The 20,053-nt window shown below is 45.0% G+C and overlaps 1 protein-coding gene across 1 annotated transcript in view; it reads right to left on the bottom strand.

The window, feature by feature from the left end:
* The window catches only part of MYO5C (myosin VC), a gene marked incomplete at its 5' end in the record, with an annotated part of 33,424 nt that extends 14,046 nt beyond the window's left edge, over positions 1-19,378 (bottom strand). Inside the window, 23 exons of the mRNA XM_082060969.1 lie at positions 476-569; positions 787-951; positions 1,535-1,681; positions 2,081-2,246; positions 3,364-3,575; positions 4,506-4,617; positions 4,702-4,788; positions 6,176-6,273; positions 6,434-6,568; positions 7,357-7,440; positions 8,049-8,174; positions 9,119-9,259; positions 9,684-9,765; positions 10,207-10,472; positions 10,968-11,074; positions 11,376-11,483; positions 12,056-12,137; positions 13,011-13,154; positions 14,426-14,582; positions 14,850-14,994; positions 15,255-15,420; positions 16,167-16,277; positions 19,352-19,378. Coding sequence (XP_081917095.1) covers positions 476-569; positions 787-951; positions 1,535-1,681; positions 2,081-2,246; positions 3,364-3,575; positions 4,506-4,617; positions 4,702-4,788; positions 6,176-6,273; positions 6,434-6,568; positions 7,357-7,440; positions 8,049-8,174; positions 9,119-9,259; positions 9,684-9,765; positions 10,207-10,472; positions 10,968-11,074; positions 11,376-11,483; positions 12,056-12,137; positions 13,011-13,154; positions 14,426-14,582; positions 14,850-14,994; positions 15,255-15,420; positions 16,167-16,277; positions 19,352-19,378 — 2,962 coding nt within the window. The remainder of the gene's footprint in view (positions 1-475; positions 570-786; positions 952-1,534; positions 1,682-2,080; positions 2,247-3,363; positions 3,576-4,505; positions 4,618-4,701; positions 4,789-6,175; positions 6,274-6,433; positions 6,569-7,356; positions 7,441-8,048; positions 8,175-9,118; positions 9,260-9,683; positions 9,766-10,206; positions 10,473-10,967; positions 11,075-11,375; positions 11,484-12,055; positions 12,138-13,010; positions 13,155-14,425; positions 14,583-14,849; positions 14,995-15,254; positions 15,421-16,166; positions 16,278-19,351) is intronic.
* Between the last annotated feature and the right edge of the window lie 675 nt (positions 19,379-20,053).

Below are 20,053 nucleotides of genomic sequence, written 5' to 3'. Positions count from 1 at the left end.
TAGCGATCCTTAACATATTTTAAGGCTGAAATTACTCTCTCAAGTGCCAGAAATTATCACAGTAAATTTTGTAAGTAATGCTCTAGAGTGAAAAGGTTCTGAAACACCATGTGTTATTCATCTATAGCACCCTTGATCTCACACGCTGCCCGTGCCCTCTGAAATCAGTTTCATAAAAGCCATATATTAAAGGAACCAAGGTTGAAGCGACACTTGGAAGGAACACACGTGGAAACAGGAGGAAAGCTTTGGCAACTGAAAGTACAAATTCCATTTAATTATGAAACTAAAAGCATTTGCACTACGCGTTCTAAGCAAGAGATGCTTAGGACCAACTTTTAATTTACTGTAAATTCAGCATTTATATTGCTTTTATTAGAACAAAAGTCATTCATTTTTGCCGAAAACCTGACTACAACTTTCCCCCACTGCAACGCCTTTATAGCCCCTTTACAACTCCTTTTAGCTATTGTACCTTTCATTTCCTCCGTTTTTTCTTGGAGCTTTATTTCTAAGGTCTCTTTCTGTTCTTGCAATTCTTTATTCTGATTCTCAAGTTTTAAGATTTTCTGTAGACACAAAAAGCACAATATACAAATTACAAAGGACGAAGGAATAGGTCAGGGGTGGTCTCACATTTCACCGAGCACACGGGGACCCCCTTCCCTCCCGCCACCCCAAAAGGGAAGTCACTGAGTAACTCTTGAGTCTTGGATTTGGTAAATCTAGTAACTGAAAAACAATATTTAAACTAAAAGAAAAGCCCAGATGGCAATTAAAATTTACCTGTTCACTGTCCTCTTTATATTTTTCCCCTTTCTCTTCATATGTTCTCCTTTGAGCAATTAACTTTTCGAGCTCTAATTCAAGCTTCTGAATCGTATCGATGTCGTTCATATGAGTTGAGGCCAGATTGGTCAATCGTTCCAGCAAACCGTGGTTTTCTCTGTTCTGCAATGGGCAAGATGGGTTAAAAGAAACCAGGAAAAGGCAAACCTGAAACTGCTTCATACAAGTCTGAACAAAGCACCTGAACTACTTCTGCTCCCCATCCCACACCAGCCATGACTATTTCAACCGAGGATCGTTGCCATCGATTAGATTAAGCTACCATCCTAAAGATTATCTGGCTCGTATGGCTGTCAAAAATAAGCTGCAAAATAAACATGATATGGAATTCCCCAAAGTTACTAACTACGTTGCAGCAGAGCAGTATCTCACACACCCCAGTACAGGTGACCCCAACCGGAGACTGCACAGACGCCTTGAGAAAGAACAGAATTCATTGCAACTTCCCATTGGCACCACTAGCCCAAAATATAGGGAACACCTGAATGATGCTTCCTACCCTGGGCACAGGAAGAACACCATTAGTTTATTATAAAGGACCGTAACCCTTACGTATTCTCCTACATTGTCAAGTAAAGGACGGGTACTGTAATTCACGTAAGCCTCTACCCAATGGGAGAGCTCTGAATGAAGAAGATATGATAAAAAAATGAGTACAAATCGTAAAGTGACTGGTGTCCCTCACCTGTTCTTCTACTCTCTTCTGCAGCTGCTGAACTCTGTAGGAAAGCTGGATATTCAACACGAAGCGCCGGATATTCTGGAACCTGCGCCTGGCGAGCCACGCGCGGGCATGTTTCTGGAGGATCACCGCCTTGTGTTCCTCCAGCATCTGCCAGATAAAACATCAGCACCTGTCTGTAATTATTCACAGCTCAATCAGCATCAATCAGAACATTCTGTGAACCCACACACCCTACCAATGACGATGCTTCTCGTGGAAGCATTAAGATCAAAATACTGAAATCCCCAGGCTGTGACACATTTGAAGCACAGTAGCAGTCACCTAAATGATCCGCACCATGTGTAAATCCGACAGAATTCTTTGTAGCTCAGAGATTAGATCTAAGCTACCATGAAACAGTATTTTATAGTATCAACAGAAAAACAGAAGTTATGAGAACCAGACAGGCAAAAGGTGAAGGATTAGTGATCATTGCCCTTGTCTCCATCTTTCTTACAGAGCAATAGCTGATTCCAGCTACTGAAACAGAACTTTTGATGACTGTACCTTTCGATATCGTTTTCTTGCTAGAAATCCTCTTGTATAAGCTTGAATTGTCACAGCAGCCACGTGGATGAGCTGGCAAAGTCTACGGACAAGGTAACCCCGACAGTACTTCTGAATGACTATAGCCGCCCAGGTTTCCTTCAGAGCCCTTGCAGATACGGCTTGCCTGCATTCAAAAGACAAGCAAGTTCACTCAGGTCACATTAGATTTCTCATGCTTATACTCTCACTCAGCCCAAGCACACACACAAGTAGGATATTGAAAACAGGCATCCGCTAGCTAAAATGCAGCTTTTTCTTCAAAGTGAAAGAGGGGGAATTATCGACAATTTTTGCAATCTTTTCCACAAGCAATTGTTCTGATGGGCTCTTTCTGAACATCTCAAAGCCCACAGCGAGCCACCTTCCCTCAGTCTGCTCTGTGAATGACCGGAGCAGCTTCTCTGCTGCGTAATTCCTTCTCATAATTTCTACACACTCATTTGTAGGCCCTCAGAAATTGCCTTTCCTTGCTGCTACCTGACCTCTCCCCTGGCTCCGAAGCTCAGCAGTGAACCCAAGCCACTGGATCCCTATGTAGGTAAGGACAGTGTGTACAAGTAGATAAGCCCCTCAGCAACCTGGCCGATGGCACCTGGAGCCTCTAGAGGACTTTCTGAGGACACCTGAATAACCTGACATTTTCAAGCCTGCTGGAGAGAGTCCAGCGCAGGGCAACAAAGATGCTGAAGGGAGTGGAGCATCTCCCGTGTGAGGAAAGGCTGAGGGAGCTGGGGCTCTGGAGCTGGACAAGAGGAGACTGAGGGGGGACTCATTCATGTTTACAGATATATAAAGGGGGAGTGTCAGGAGGATGGAGCCAGGCTCTTCTGGTGACAACCAGTGACAGGACAAGGGGTAATGGGTTCAAACTGGAACACAGGAGGTTCCACTTAAATCTGAGAAGAAACTTGTTGGGGGTGAGGGTGGCAGAGCCTGGCCCAGGCTGCCCAGGGGGTTGTGGAGTCTCCTCCTCTGCAGACATTCCAACCCCTGGACACCTTCCTGTGTAACCTCAGCTGGGTGTTCCTGCTCCATGGGGGGATTGCACTGGATGAGCTTTCCAGGGCCCTTCAACCCCTGACATTCTGGGATTCTGTGTGATTCTGTAATCACAATCAAGAGGAGATGGAAAGACAATCTGAATTGCTCTTTCATTACAAATCACACTTCACATTAGTGCTGGGCATCAGTCTGACCCTCAGGCACACCCAGGAGCAAACCCAGTGCTGAGCCAGCAGTACCGCACGGTGCGCTGCCCCCGGAGGTACTGCTGGATGGTCACGGCCGCCTCTCTCATGCGCAGGAAGCGGCGCCGCTGCCGCCAGCCGCGGACGCGCCGCTGGAGCAGGACGCACGCCCGCCGCAGCCTATCCGACCGCAGCTTCTCCAGGTAAGCGACCTGCCCCGCTCTGAAGAAGATCTTTGTTCTCCCAAACTGGTACTGGTTACAATCCTGAAAATGAAAACAACAGGTATATTCAGCTTTTAGTCTAGTATTGCAGACCAGACACGTTCTTCCTTTTATAAATTGTCACTTCTTCTGAAATGACATGATCTTGCTAAATAAGAATATTCCGTCTGCCTTCTTTGTAGATGGGGGAGTTTATGGAGGAAAACACACTTAGCAGGAAGGAAACAGAGAATTACATCCAAAAATTGCATACTAGTGATCTCAAACTAAAGGGGGGATCTGGACATATCATTAGGGCTTGGAAAGTAATCTCTTCACCCGCTCCTACAGTCTGGTTCCTCGGGCTCAACGCCTTTTGGCACACGTGTCCAGCCTTGACCCAGCGAGCTGTATGCGCGAAAACTCCGGGGAGAAGCTGCTTTCAAGCCCGTGTTCCCAGCGGGGTCTGTGCTGGGGCCACGTCACACGTGCGCCCGTGTTCACCCTTATACACCGTGAGTCTAAACCGAGTCCCAACATGGTGACATTAACTGCTGGCTGGGCTTGGGCCAGCCTCACCACCACAGACTTGCCTAACAAACAGGAGCAACAGGCAAACCAGCACGTTTTGACCACAGCTCTCCAATATGCTGCATTCCACCAACAGCCCCTTGTGCGCATAAACTTCTAGTACTTGACAAATGTATATCGTTATGTTCACTGGTTTATAAATATAGGTAGAATATATTCCATTTTACAAGTGGAGATACTAAGCACAGAGAGGTTAAATCATCTGCCTACAGGCAAATCACGACTGTGTCACAACACAAGGTTATTGACTCACAAGCCTGCGTGCAACACACTAAATCACAAAAGACAGCGACAACGTAAATATCTCACCTGTCTGAGGAGTGAAATGCTGCTCTTGGCAGAGACACCTTGTATTAAGCATAGATGCTCAAATATATAACGGGTCAGAGCATGCAAACCAACCTGGATTAGTCGCTGCAAAACAATCTTGCAAATCTGCTTCTTGTCATTTAAGGAGAGTTCCTGCTGTGTCATGAGAATGCTGTAACGGCTGAAAAACTCGATGTAAGTCCACCTGGAGAATTCAAAGTTAGCAAATGAAACTAATTGACGAGACACGTAAGCATTTCTTTGACACAGAGAGGCGCTGCTGTCCCACCTGGAGGGGTAACTCTGGGCACTGATTCGAATGGTTTCCAACACGCCGCAGGCTCGCAGCTGCTGAGCCACTCTTTTCGAGTCAAACCTAAAAGAGCAGAGTCATATGTTACATTTTTGCTGGCTTTGGCAAGCTATCAGAATTATAACCGTTCTACTGGCTGGATTTCTATTTCTGCCCATAGAATGCTGAACTCCTTACTTTTTATATGGTGTCTCACCTGGGGTTTTTAAATATGTGATAGGTAGTATCTCAGTTTTCTTTTTCTTCCTCCAAACAAAAGGAAGACCGTGTTTATTTATCTCATCTGAAAAGTCCTAATTTCTTTCAGTATTAACGGTGATAACAAAGAATTGTGCCACTCCCAGCACAAAACATACACAGAAATGAATTCCCTCAGCAGCCTGCTGGGAAACAGCCCCCTCCAGGTGCTCCTTAGCACACCCATAGGAATAAACCAGGATTTGCTTAGGAATAAAGCAGGATTTGCCTAGGAATAGCTGGGTCCAAGGCTATCGCCCCACTCTATTTGCATGGAAAGACCCAGAGCGGCTCTGCCCACCAGCACCGGGCTGCAGAGTCCACCCGAGAGCTCCCACGGCTGACACAGGACTCTGTTGTCCCTTCACCAACCCACGGTAAGCTCGTCCACTCTAATTCAGACGGGTTTTTATATTATCTGAGCTATTTTCCCCCTCATTGCTATCACACAGAGTCTCACGGCAGTGAAACACTGCCATTTGTAACGTGTTTTGTATGGACAGTCTGGCATCCAGAAAATGAGCAAGCACACTTCAAACGAATCCAGAACCAAACCTTGCTCCTCCCCTCCTACTCACATATGGCAAAACCTCCTATTTCATTTGTCATTACAAGACTTTGCAGCTCAAAGCTGGAAACGGTAACTAAAGGGATCCCATGTCTGCTCGTGAAACAGAGCAACGGCCGCATCAGGGCTGACTCCTGCAAGCGTGTTTTAACATTAAAACGATAAAAAATGGTGGGAAAAAGCCGAGGCTACACTGCTCATACCTTTTCTGACTTCTAAAGCTCTTCTAAACATTTCTGTGGACAAAAGGGAAGTTCACAAAGAAAATGGCAGTGGCTTTTATTCCCTAGATGTGAATTGGTGCCGACCCATCCTGTACAAGAGCAAACACACCTACAGAGACTGTCCATCCACAGAAACCAAGGGCGGGCAGCCTTGCCCCTAAAAGCGTTACGACTAATACACAAACACTAGTATCCGACTTGAGAACTTTTAGGATAATATTGTTAAATATCAATAACTATTACTGAATTATTCTATTTTTGCAAGACAATATTTTTTATTTCAGCTACCTTTAAAGGAAAAACATGTTCTGTATGGGAAGTTGCTCAACAATACACATTCAGTTTGCTGACATGTAGCTACTGTGAAACAGAAAAAGACTCTTTGAAGTGTCTAACAGCTCAACAGCACTAACATACTTACTCAAAAGGCAGCTTCTCATCATTCGGCTTTATGCACCGTACATAATGAGGGGTGGTTGCATTGAGCGTCACCATGAGCAAAGATAAAGAACTCCGGAACTAGAAAACATCAGACACAACGACTTTGCTACTAAAACGCTTACAGCTGAGTAAAAAGCCCAATCTTTGCCAGTTTTGACTGGACACCGGGAGATTTTCTGAGGGTTTAGATCCTGACCGCACGCCCCCCGCGGCCGCCATCGCGAGCCCGCATCGGTACCTTACTGCCAACAGTCGTCCGGAGCTGTTTGTTTGGGGGCTTGGGAGCGGGTCTGGCGGATTTGATGTTTATAGTTGAACTGAAAGGTGAAACGGACACTGGATTGTCTTGAAAAAAATTTGCACACAGGTGAAACTAAAAGTGTGGTGAAAGAATCACGGTTAAATACTGTGTAACTGTGATAACGTTTCAATACAAATTACAGTTACCATAGCGTAAAATGCAAACCCCATCCACCTTAATGCTTAGGCCGGGAATTGTAGGACTTTGAACCGGATCATTAAGGCACAACCAACCAACAACTGAAGAACCAGTTGCAAGACAAAAGTCAACAACTGTTAAGTGGGCTTGCAAGAGCTACTTTAATACAAGCAACCATGGACATAAACACGGAACAGAGTTAAAAACAAGATCACTTGAGGTTATATTTTCACAATATTTCATTTAAATTAAGATTTTTTTGTTGTCAGATTAATTGAGTTGCTTAATAGTAACGCTGAAGTCTCCAGGCTGCAGAGAGGAAGGGGATGGAGCCCTGGAGCGCTGGGCAGCAGCCGGCACACAGGACGCAGCCCGTGCTTTATCTGCCCCGGAATTCCCTTCATCTCTTTGAAGAATAAACGAAGGCAGCTGTTAATGATCAGCCACCAACATGCTCTTCAGGGGAGATATTAGGAAAACAAAAAATACTAAAATAACCAGCAAAGTAAACACACATATATGAAAAGCTTCAATACACTCTATTTCCTTCTTGTGTGTTATTTTGTCATTAAAAAAAACATGCTTGTAGAATATTAATAAAAATTAAGATTAAACTAATTGATTCAACGTATTAAAAGTCTGATCAGAACAAGTATTTTAAAACCAGACCTAAGTGAATTTCATATATTCAGAAAACTGATCATTATTGGTAGTTCACAAACCTTGCTGTCCTTCAAGATTTCAATCAACACTTCATGCACCGTATCCCTGTTTTTTTCCAGAAATCCTTCACATTTATATTCTACCTGTGCGAATGGGTGAAATCATTAACTTTCCGGCAAAACACGAACAGTTAGCAAAACACTAATTTTCACTCTAAGCTGTGGGGGCCAACGAGCTCTTTGTGGGTCTGAAATGGCCCAAACGCCACTTTCACCGCGGTCGTTACGGCGGGTAACGCAAATTTACACGCAGAAGGAACCATCAGGACCCGCTATCAGCTGCGGGTTCCTTCTGCCTGCGTGAGGAATTTATCTCCTCCTCTCTTCATTATTCTATGATATCGAATCAAAATAGCAAAGTAGGAATACCACAATTGAAGTGGAAATAACTGAGACAAAAATGTGTACGGACTACAATCTCTGCTATTTCACTTACGGTGCTCTTCTTCTGCCTCTTTATCTTGCTGATTTACTTTTATACCCTCAAATATATTATTGTAAGCACTTCTTATGTTTCAATGGCATGTAACGGGAAGCGTTACCAATAAATAAATAGCACTTTGTACAGTAGATTTTATAGAAGTTCCAAATAAGCGTGGTTAATATTTCTACTACCTCCCAAGTTTGTTTCTTTTCTGAATGAGCTACTGCTCCAAACAGGGTGAAATAATATGGGATTGTTTGCACTCTACCTTATCAGCAAAGTGTTGAACGATGAAGGAAGTGTTCGACATCCTCGGCTTTTCAAAGAGCGCGTTTTTATTGACAAAATTATTATACAGCTTCTGAAGCCAGTTTTCGTCTGTTCCGTGGGGTAACTGTGGAATGAGAGGGGCGGTCTCTTCAACAAAACACCCTCGGGCTGTTAACAACAGCAGAACTGCTCCCTGGCAATAAACCCTGTCCGGATAAAGCCCGATAACAAACGACTTTGCTGACTACAGTTAATTCTCTGATCAGTTCTATATCATTTTGTTCTGAGAGGATGCCACCTGCAATTAGGGACAATCTGAACCCTGAAAATGCTAATGAGCTGAATGACAGATAAGCTAAGGGTGTATATATATATATAAGGGTACAGGGACAGGTAAGTTAGCGGATGTTCCCTAATTTCCTCTATGGTTTGGATTCTGAGAAGCATGACTTGCCAATACCACCAAAACACCTTTAGGGGCCGTTTGAATAGGCTTCACCTTTCCCTGCCCTGTTCTTCACCGACAAAACTCCTCCAATAGGTTTGGAAGCCTGAGGAACCACACACATGTAGAAGAAAATCTATAGATTGAAGAACTGGTCCAGTCAGGAGAGGAGCACAGGGGAAAAATAGCAAGATGGAAGAAGAAAAAGCAAAGGTGTAGGTTTGGTGCAGCCAACAAGAACTTACAAAAAAATGGGGTTTGATACAAAAATTGGTATCATTTTCTTTTTGTATCAAAATGAGTGATTCGTGGTGTAACTGAGTTATAGAAATATTGGTGGACGAGGCCCCTGTGCTGCTGCGGGACTGCAGCACCCAGAGGGAAGGAATTAGCTCTTGAGTCAGCTCCAAGGTACAGAGCAGCTTTATGTTCTTCATTTGATAAGAGAAGAACACACTAAACAGCTTCCAATTTTAAAAGAGGGTGAACATTCATGTCTCTTTTATGAGGAAAACACTCTACTTCCCATTTAACGGAGAAAATATGAATTAACCCACAACCCCAACTGGTTAAAATCAATGTAGTTTTTTATGAGCTCATAAACACAAGACTTTTTAACTTACCAGGCACTCTTCATCCAGAAGTTCTAAAATTCCCATTTTAGCTTCAATGAGGTCAATGACCGGCTGGTTGTCATAGAAGTCTATCAAAGTCCATGGGATATCTTCCTTCATGTATTCTTCTTGTTCCAGTTTAAAGACGTGCTGGACACGTGCAAATGTCAAAATGGGAGGTTGCAATTAAGGAAGAAAATATATACAATGTGTATATATTTATATGCATTTGTGTATGCATATATGCATGTATATGCAATGTGTATATATTATATGCATTTATATGTATATGTGTGATTGCATATATAAGATAGAAACAAAATACTTATATATTTTGTAGTATAGTATACATGTCTGTCCTTTAGGAAAATAAACTCCGAATTTATCATTTATATATATGTGTGTATGTGTGTATATATATATATATATATATATAAAATCTTTTAATCTGAATAGCCATTATCCAGAAATATCCACTACTCAAGTACCAACAGCATTTGCTAATATCCATTCTTGATAATCCCCAAACTGAAGCAAAACAAGCTAAAGAACTCTAACAAGTAAAAGGACGTACCAGGTTAAATTGCTGCTGCAGTTTCTCATTGGCATAATTGATGCAAAACTGTTCAAAGCTGTTCACATCAAACGTTTCAAAGCTGAAACACATGTCAAATAAGAACAAAATATAAGGTGATGCAACAGGACTGGAGAAAAGCCTTGATTTTAAATACAAATTATAGTATCCCTGTAAGGCTTTGAAGCTATTGTAATGTTTCTAAGAAAGTGAAATAGCCGTAAGACTAATGAAGGTGCTGAGGCATTGCCAGGTTTCCCTGTACCAGATAGAACAGAGCTACAAAATCCAGTTAAATGTAAAAATATCATATCAAAAATTAAATTTAAATCTCATTCACAAAATATACTAATAGTCATAGTTGCTGAACAACTGCACTACTCTGGATGATAAAGAACTGACATGACTATCACCTTTCCATCAAACAAAAGCCCCCAAATTAATTAACTGTACGAAATGAAAAGTGTCTCTATCAACTCCACAGCAAAAGCACGACTTAATTTGCTTCCAGAGACATTCTTACCCATAAATGTCCAAAACACCAATAAAAGTGTGTTGTTTGCCAGGGAACTGCAAAGCCTGGTTAATTCTTTCCACAATAAAGTCAAATAAATGAGAATAGATCTTCTTGGCCAGGGCGTCCCTGGCATTAACGGCCTGAGCCCTCGTCATCGGCTTCGTCACCGTCTCCGATGTGGTGACAATCTTGCGGTGGCATAACCACTGTGCCATTTTGTCACCGTTTAAATCCAGAAGTTCACAGAATATATTGAGATGTTGATCCTCCCGCTTTAAAGAACGTAAATAAATATTATTAGATTACTCTTAACACTTTAACTGCTGTTCGGACAGTGAAAACTGGGCAGCGCCGACATCAAACTGCTTTCTGTGTTTAGACAAAATATCAAGAAGAGGTAAAGCAAAGAATACTGGATAGAGCTCATGATATAGGAGAGCAGAAATTAGACTGGAGGGGACGCTTTGGATTAAGACATTCAAAGAAAAGGTGACTTTAGTGTATGTCCAGGTGTCCTGGCTGGTTGGCCTGGCTGCTGGGACACGCTCTGAGCAGCTTGGACAACACTGTATATACATATACATATATATATATATGTATAAACACTCACTGGGATTCTATGCAGAGGAAGGCAGAGAAATCTCTCAAGTGTCATAACCAGATTTAATGCTGCTCTGAGCCTCAAATATGAGAAAAATGATTGCTAAAGGACTTTTGGCATAGGATAGAAAAGAAAACGCGGGTACGCGAGTGAGCTGCTTCCTCACCCTGACGGATGATCTCTCGTCTCCAACAGCTGTTATTTCCACATTGCCCAAGTGCAGGATTGCTGCCAGCATCTTAAAAACATCCATCTGAAAATCCCCCTTCAGACCTAAAAAAACCCAATTCTAGATTATTTTAAACACTCAGGAAAGGTACGATTAATTAAAACAGCACGATGCTGGATTCCTTGCTTTGTTCTGTAGCCCAGAACTGTACATACAGCATCTCTGCAGACCAGGGTGCACAGCCCCGGTACTTTCTGCCTGTCCCATCTGATGAGAGATGAGGCATAATTTTGGTAATGGCTACTGAAGTTTTGGACATTTCAGAAACAATCCACCTTTGCCCATTTCAGAAAAACAAACAAACTGCTTTTTCCATCTGTTGCAAAGGCGTTCCAGACAATTCACCCAGTAAAGCAAACGTCTTCTGAGTCTCCACCATATTGGCTCGGTCATCCACTCCTTCTATCACTGCGCTGCCGCCCATTCTTGTGTAGTTAAATTCTTCTGCGCTTCCTGTTAAAGAGAAGAAAAACTCATAGTGCTGGAAATTTGGGACTGAGGATAGTCACTTGGTAAAGACTCTTGTAAAGATACTGTCAGATAACAGCTGGAGGAGAACAGCAATGACAGATAACAGGTAATAGCAATGGTCCTCTCCTGAGGGAAAGCCGTGCCCCTAGTTCAGCTGAGCTGACACAAATGAGTAGTCGTAATTCATAACCATCTTAATACCCAATCTCATAACCAAACAGGAACGAACCCTGAGCAAACATACACCGAGGTCTGCTCCTCCCAGGTGGACTTAAAGCTTCCTATAGATACAAGAATCAAGACCCTAAACTGTCATTCTGGCGTCTGTCACTATAGAAAGCATTGGAATAAATTAGGTGCTTGATCATGCACTATCCAAGTTACTAGGGACTTGCCACCAAGTTCAATACCAGCAGGATGAACAGCTAAGTGAGGCCCATTGTAAGTCTGTGAGATTTAAGGTACAAAGCACTTAATATCCCAGCATTTGAACAGCCAGGCTTCAAAGTGCTGCAGCGCAGTAATGAAGAGCAGGTTGGTTGCTTGAGACCTACCCAGTTTAAGGTGCTTAAATTCGGGCTCCATAGCAGAGGCACACAGCTGATAAAATATATGGTAGTTTCGCTCATTCTCTGACTGTGAATGGAAACAAAGGATACCATTACAGAAGGGAAAACCAACCCAAAAAGGCTGGATTCTGCTGTAAGACAGTTTGGCAACAAAATTGCCCAATATTAAAGCAGAACATCTTAGACCTCAACAAAAGCTTTGAAAGTGATAAATTCAGCTATACTTTCTTTCTATTACCGATTTGCTGTATTCTTTCCTCAAGGTTGTTACTCTAATAATTCCTAATTTTAATAATATCTAATCATAATATCTAATAATAAGACAAATAGTGTAACACACAACTGTGTGGGAGTGACAGCTGAAACTGTGCCCTGTGGGGACTTGGAAAACTCTATTTCCAACCCATCCTCCAGGCAGCAGATATATACAAGGATTTTTCATAGTATAGGTATATACGAGGATTTTTCATAGTATAGATATATACAAGGATTTTTCATAGTATAGATATATACAAGGATTTTTCAAGGTACTTAAAAAGTTACAATACCACTAAAACCCAAAACTTCATCAAACCGGTTCTATAAAATGAAATGCTTTATTTAGTAGATTATCACAATTATCCTCTGACACCAGAATGAATCTCGTCCCTCTGCCCCGTGTTCGCTGTTCTTCTCCCAGCACGTGTTACTGTTATGACTGAAAGACACAGATTTCTAAATCCTTCTTGCATTACCCCCAAGATACATCCTCCACTTACCATGAGGAAGAACATGGAATAAATCCATTTCTATTATAAATAAGATTAGCTCTTATTAAAAATAAATCGGATGCAGATTAGTCATACTATTCAGAACCTCACATAACATTTTCTATATGAAACTACTAAAACCATAGTACCTCAGTAGCTACACTAATGTTGACTGTATTTCCTTCACCCACCTGAAAGACAACTCTGGACTTCTCGAGCAGGTATGTTCGCATGTTAGCCCCAATGATTTGGTGCTGCTGATCAAAACTGATCTCAGTGTATTTTCCAAATCGGCTGCTATTATCATTCCGTGTGGTTTTTGCGTTGCCAACAGCCTACAAAAAATACAAACTTTCAGAATCTGGTTTACTTGCATCTTTCATAATAACAACCTTGTGAAAACACGACTCAGCTACACATTCCTAAAGTCAAAGGTGCTCGGGGATCAATCTCAGCACTGAGCTGTGAAATGTAAATTCTGGGGCTCAAATTGGAAGATAAGCCTCAAGTCAAATAATATAGCAACACATAAACTGAGAATTAGAGAAACTAAGTTTTCCCACTATAAGGAATGTTAACCAGTTTCTACTCCAATTAATAAAAACAAACAACTTGTCCAATATTGTTTTCTCATAATCTAATTAACAGGACATGGTCAGATAAAACTCTGGAGGCAAACTGTGCCACTGGTGAATGAGGCAGAACCCGGGTGCTCCTGCAGCCAACTTCTTCCCACCCGCAACATCCAGAGGCTAAACTGCTGATTTCAATGTCTGACTCCGGCGGGTAGAACATCTCTGGAGGTTTCACACAGAATCCCAGGATGTCAGGGGTTGAAGGGCCCTGGAAAGCTCATCCAGTGCAATCCCCCTGGAGCAGGAACACCCAGCTGAGGTTACACAGGAAGGTGTCCAGGCGGGTTGGAATGTCTGCAGAGAAGGAGACTCCACAACCCCCTGGGCAGCCTGGGCCAGGCTCTGCCACCCTCACCGGGAACAAGGTTCTTCTCAAATTTAAGTGGAAACTTTTGTGTTCCAGTTTGAACCCATTGCCCCTTGTCCTGTCACTGGTTGTCACCAGAAGAGCCTGGCTACATCCTCCTGACACTCCCCCGTTATATATCTGTGAACATGAATGAGTCCCCCCTCAGTCTCCTCTTGTCCAGCTCCAGAGCCCCAGCTCCCTCAGCCTTTCCTCACACGGGAGATGCTCCACTCCCTGCAGCATCTTGGTGGCTGCGCTGGACTCTCTCCAGCAGTTCCCTGTCCTGCTGGAACTGAGGGGCCACAGCTGGACACAATATTCCAGGTGTGGTCTCCCCAGGGCAGAGCAGAGGGGCAGGAGAACCTCTCTGACCTACTGACCACCCCCTTCTAACCCACCCCAGGTCCCATTGGCTTCCTGGCCACAAGGGCCCAGTGCTGGCTCATGGTCACCCTGCTGTCCCCAGGACCCCCAGGTCCCTTTCCCCTACGCTGCTCTCTAATAGGTCATGCCCCAACTTAGACTGGAACCTGGGGTTGTTCCTGCCCAGATTCAAGACTCTACACTTTCCTGGGGCTCTTTCCCCGATGAGCGCAGACGCGAGAGCGGCTCCAGCGCTCACCTCGGTGATGGGGTTGGACGCCAGCACCTTCTCCTCCACCCTGGCCTTGCTGCTGGACCTGCTCACCGTGGCGAAGTACCGCATGGCGTACCGGGCGGACACCGTCTTTCCAGCTCCTGATTCTCCACTGACTATAATAGACTGATTTTTGTTATTCCTAAAACCAAATAGTCAGTTTAAATCAGACACGTCTAAAATGCACGTATAAACGTAAGAATTATATACACAAAAATACAAATAAAAATAGTTATGAGTTCTAGAAGTTCCTCAGCTGGTTAAGGAATTGCTCCTCCTCTGGTTAAGTTGACCATTCAAAGGTATTCTTAATAGCCAACGGCACATGCACAATTAAATTAAATCACAATTAACACAGATTGCCACTAGACTTCAAGTGTTACTTGTGGATACAAAGAACATACTGAACCTGGCCATTTGCTTGTACGCTTCTTCTGCCACAGCAAAGATGTGTGGGTCCATGTCCCCCATGTTCTGCCCGCTGTATGCGTGGATAATAGCATCTCCGTATATTGGCAGCTGTTTGTAGGGGTTTATCGCCACCAAAATGATTCCTACAACCAAGCGTATGAAACAGAAATAACACACAGGTTAGTCCAATGCAATGCCAGCTTTTGGCAGCAACAGTTAAACCGACACAAATACCAGTATTTTCTAATGGATCAACAAACAAGTCTGTGCTCACACAACAATGAGTTACCTTGAATGAGTTAAATACACTTGATGAAAACATTGCTCGCATCATATTGCAAACTAACCCACTTTCTTTTTTTAATTTAGGAATATTTTAAACCCTGCATTTTACTTCGCTTACCACTATAGGTGTAGATAAGCTTAGACTCCACAAAACGAACTTTGAGATTGTGCAGAACAGCGGGTTCATGGAGGTAACTGAGCGCAGTGAGATCGTTCTCACCAACGAGGATGTCGGGATTGCGCAGCGGCGGCAAAGCAGCCGGATCAACCGGGTAATTCAGTTCCTGTCAACAGAAACCACGTGAAATACCATCAAATGCATGATGTTTGCAGGAACACAAGTTGATCTCCCACCTGTACGCGGGACCACAGGGCTGACGGAGCCCTCTCTGAGCTCGCATGTCATCAATTCCATACATCCCACTGAACGTGGGGGACTTACAGACCACGAAAATAAGATGGAGTTCTCCATTGCGTATTAAAAAGGAAGCTACGTTCTCTTTATTTGCAGTATTTTTTACTGAAATCTGTCAAAATGGCAAATGTGTTTAGCTCTCTAAACGAACACATATTCCAAGCACAGAGGAAAAGGGCCGACCAGCTGCAGCTCACTTAAAGCAAACGCCCTTCAGTCGGCTCCCAAACTGACTTAACAGCCTTTGCCTAAAGAAAACGAAGGGGTTGCCACTCGCTTCTGTTGCTTTCAACAAAGCCATTCAACCCCACGTTTAACAGTTGTCTTTACAGAATGGGAACGCAGAAATGCCGTTTGCAAACTCTTACACGGTGGTCTTTCTTCTTCGTGGTATGTATATACACTAACGCGGTACAGATAGCAGAACCGCACTCTTCGTACTGTTAGGTAACAGCTGTTTTCTCCATAAATTGCAATATAATAAAGTTCTGGTCACTGCAGGGTTAGCACAAAAGAAAACGCAGACGAGTCATTTAGATCCTGTAACGGCGAGTCCTATGTCTCTATATAAACATATCCCACAAACCCCACAATAATTAACACTTTTCTCCTTACAGTTCCGTCTTCTAATTGCACTTGGAGAAAACGGTCTCCAGCTTTGTAGTTTCTTGTGATTTCTGCAGACTGCCAAACTTCTTCATGATCAGGGATCCAAACCCTGTTGTACTGCAACGGAGAAACAAGACAAGAGTTGGCTTGGCTGTTATCACAACACCAGAGCAGCCAGAAAAACAAATAGTGTGCAGGTGTCAAGCGCAACCTTAAAGCTGAACTGGACCCCAGGGCTTTCGGGGAATATGATCAGCTCTGGCCCTTTCAGCAGGCTCTGCTGTTGTGGTTTAGTTATTCTTCATTCTTTATTCTTCCTAGAAATCTCAAATGAGCACCTACCAGAAAAAGCACCTCACTGAGCAGAATTTAGACCATCACTTCACTGACTTCGAATATAGGATCCTGAGTGCAGAAAACATTTTGCCATGGGCATGAACAGAAAGACTCTGCACAGTTACTGTCTTCCAAAGGGACTGAGGTGCAACCTCCAAACATCTCCAAAACTACCAACAGGTTTCTTCTTTACCAGCAATGGGCTGGCTTAGCTGAGCTCAGGCCCAGCCCGGCCCTCCAGCTCTGTCTCAGGAACCAAATACCCTTCCCAAAAGCACTTATTTCCAATAGAAACAGATGAATTGTAATTGCCTGTCAGGCTTTTGAAGAATGAACCCACAGAATGACCCCTAGCCTTCTATAGCATAAATGTTTGAATGTAAATTATGCTGTTTGAACCATCCGGCCTCTGGTGCTGAAGCATCACCAACATCTTCCAACGCTCTGCCCTAGAATCTATAAAAACACCCTAGAGGCATATCTAAACCCTCCCTAATGCAGCAACTATGCAGTAATAGATACTGGTTCTAGTAACACCGAGATCTCTTCTGGTCAGGGATTTGGTTTGAGATCATTTCTGACACATCACCATCTTCCTTAAACCTTGGTGCGGAGTATTTTCACACCGTACACAGCGTGTATCTCAGACTGCAATGGAGACAACATCAAAGACCACATCTGGGTGTAAGACAGAAGGACGGGCAGCGATGTCAGGAAAAAAGCCTGAAAATCATCACTGTGTGCTAGGACTGAGTTTCTTATGGGCCATCTCTCCTCTAACTTGTGATAAAGCATCACCAGAGAGCACAGAACCACCGAGTCCCTGTTCGCACAGACAACCCTGCTGCACAATCTTCTTCCAGCGCCTTTTCTGTTTTGGGAGCTGGAACCCCCATTTAATCCCCCTGGCCTCGCCATATTCACAGTCAGTTTAAACCAACTGTGTTTAAATAAACTCCTGAGAACTGCCGCAGCTGCTAACTGGAAAAGTTATTCAAGGATTTCATGGATTGCCAGCATGCCCACAGGTACCTTGGAGACTCGCACGGCTTCTCATTTTGGTGTCGCAACTGTTGTTTTGGGCACGAAAACCTTTTTCCCTCTTGAATTTGGTGGAAGCCCTGGAAGCTCCAGCAGATGCTCTGGACATGAGGGTCTCTGCTCCAAGAACCCACCGAACACACAGTCGCGGTGTGTTCACCAAACCGCACAGCACTCGTCGAGCAGCTTCCTCAACTCCAGCCCAAGGACCCCATCACACGGGTTAGGGTAGGAGGGACGTGGGCAGGGATGCCCTGCAGGTCACCCTGGGTTGCCCAGGGACCACTCCAGCTGAGCTTTCAGTATTTCTAAGGATGGAGATTGACCTTTCTGATGGACCATGTGCCAACCTGGCGTGTATGGCAGGTGATGGACGCTAATCAGACCTCAGCTGCTTCCGTGGTACCTCCCCACCGATGCCTTTGGTACCATGGCTTTTTTTCCACACAATATCCAAAATCACAAAGACCTTTTCTAAACAAGCCCAAACCACCATCATGACAATGTTTTCAGCTATTTGACTATAGGGAGAAAAACCCAGCTTCACAAATATCTATTAAATTGGCAAATGAAAGACATGGCTAAATAAAATCAGTTTAACTTTGATTTTTCCACGTGTATCTAAGTACAAATAGACTTCTGCATCATTCCTACACTACGCTGATTTCCTGGCTCTAAAAAGACTTGTCTATTCACAGCTGTCCAACTGAATTCTTTATTTGCTCTTATTCCACGTGAGTCAGGAATATCACCACCAAACGGCCTCGCAGCGTGTTCCCATGTGGGAAAGCGAACTGCAGAAGGTCAGGGACCAGAAAGGGACGAAAAATCAGGTGATCCAAGTACTGATTCTCCAGAAAAGGTCCCTGCAGTTCCTGGCACCTCCATTGGCAAATGAACCCGGCCTACCAGAGCTGCCTTCTCCAGACCCGGCCTTACAGGTAAACACAGGAGAGTTTGCTCCCGTTCGTCTCAAGTTACACCCACACTCCTTCCTCCCCGCCACCTCCCAACCTCCGGCCCGATTACAAAAGCCCCGTTTGTTCTTTCAGCTGCTCAGAGCACGACACCGACACAACGAATGAACAGCGCTGCAGACTAAATCAGAGTTTATTATGGCACCTGGTTTTGCGATAGAAGAGATACAGGCTTATAAATGAGGAATGTATGCGTGTTATTTTTGATATTTAAAGCTAAGCAAACAAATCATACGTCACAATACTCTGGCGACTCCAGGCAAAGTGGGAAACGTGCAAAAACTAGAGCAGCCGTATTGAGGATGAAGTAATCTGTGTTTTAGTGCCAAGATTTGCCAAACACATTCAATATTTGCATTAAAAAGAGCGAGCACTTCGCGATTAAGTGGCCAGGGAAGTGCTGTTCAACTCCACAGCTGCCTAATCAGCAGCCGGCACGTCAGAGACCGACACCTAAAGAAAAGCTCACAAGTCCCAAAAAAGGCGTTTTTCCCGTGCTGTTCCGGGATCTCAGAGCCGCTGGGACGTGCTTTGGTCAGCGGTCCGACGGGTGTTGCACCCGACACACGGACACGCGTCCCCGCGCCGGGTCCAACCCCCGAGTCCCACCAGCGGCTCCCGGGAGAACACGAACTCCCAGCCCGCTGCGGGGAGTCGGGCCCCGCCCGGCCCGTGTCCCCCGTCCTTCCGTGAGCCATTTCCTTCCGTGCTCCCCCTGCACTTCCCATGCCCCCCCGTCCTTCCGTGCCCCTTGTCCTCCCCGCCCCCGCACCGGGCGGCCGTCCCCGCCGCGGCCGTGGCGCTCCGGTGCGTCCGGGCCGCTCCCCGCCCGCTCACCTGGGTGTAGAGCTCGGCCAGCGCCATGGGGGCCGAGGCGCCGCCGCTCGGGGCCGCCCGCGGAGACAGACGCGGTGCGGCGGGGCCGCAGGGCAGGTGGCCGCCGCACCGCCCCGGACACCGCCCCGGATCCGCGGCCCGGCCCGCCCGGGCACGGCCCTGCCCGCGGAGCGCCGGGCGGCTCCCCCGAGGGCAGCGCGGAGGCGCCGCTCGCCCGCCGCGCCCGGGTAAAGCGCTCCCGCACCCGCGGGGCTGTTTGTGCGGGCAGCGCGCCTGCCAGGGACAGGGGACAGGGGGACAGGGGAGGGGAGCGGTGGCCCCCGCTGTCACACACCGGTACAGCCGTACGGACCCTCGGACACACCGCCCGGCATCAGCAATAAGGGCCACTCGGGCTGCCAGGGACGACGAGGGGAGCCGGTCCTGACCCAACAGGGAAAAAACAGCAGGAACATCAATCACCGTCCATCAAGGAGCTTCTCTAATGAACTGAGATGAAAATAAACAACTCAGGATGCGTTTACTAAACTTAGGGCACTAATAGGTGATACATTTAAATATCCTGCATAAGAAAGATCCGAATAAACGTCGCACCTGGTTTGGGACAGTGGATCCATGCTCTGCCGGCCGCCCAGGAGCTTTCATGGCACAGAACACAACGTTTCAGCGAAGTACAGATCTTATTTCACTAACAGCTAATAT

This window comes from Streptopelia decaocto, assembly GCF_964273445.1.
Source record: "Streptopelia decaocto genome assembly, chromosome: 9".
Classification (NCBI taxonomy): Eukaryota; Metazoa; Chordata; class Aves; order Columbiformes; family Columbidae; genus Streptopelia; species Streptopelia decaocto.
The sequence above is the reverse complement of the archived record's forward strand: the minus strand, read 5'-3'. Positions and strand labels throughout refer to the sequence as shown.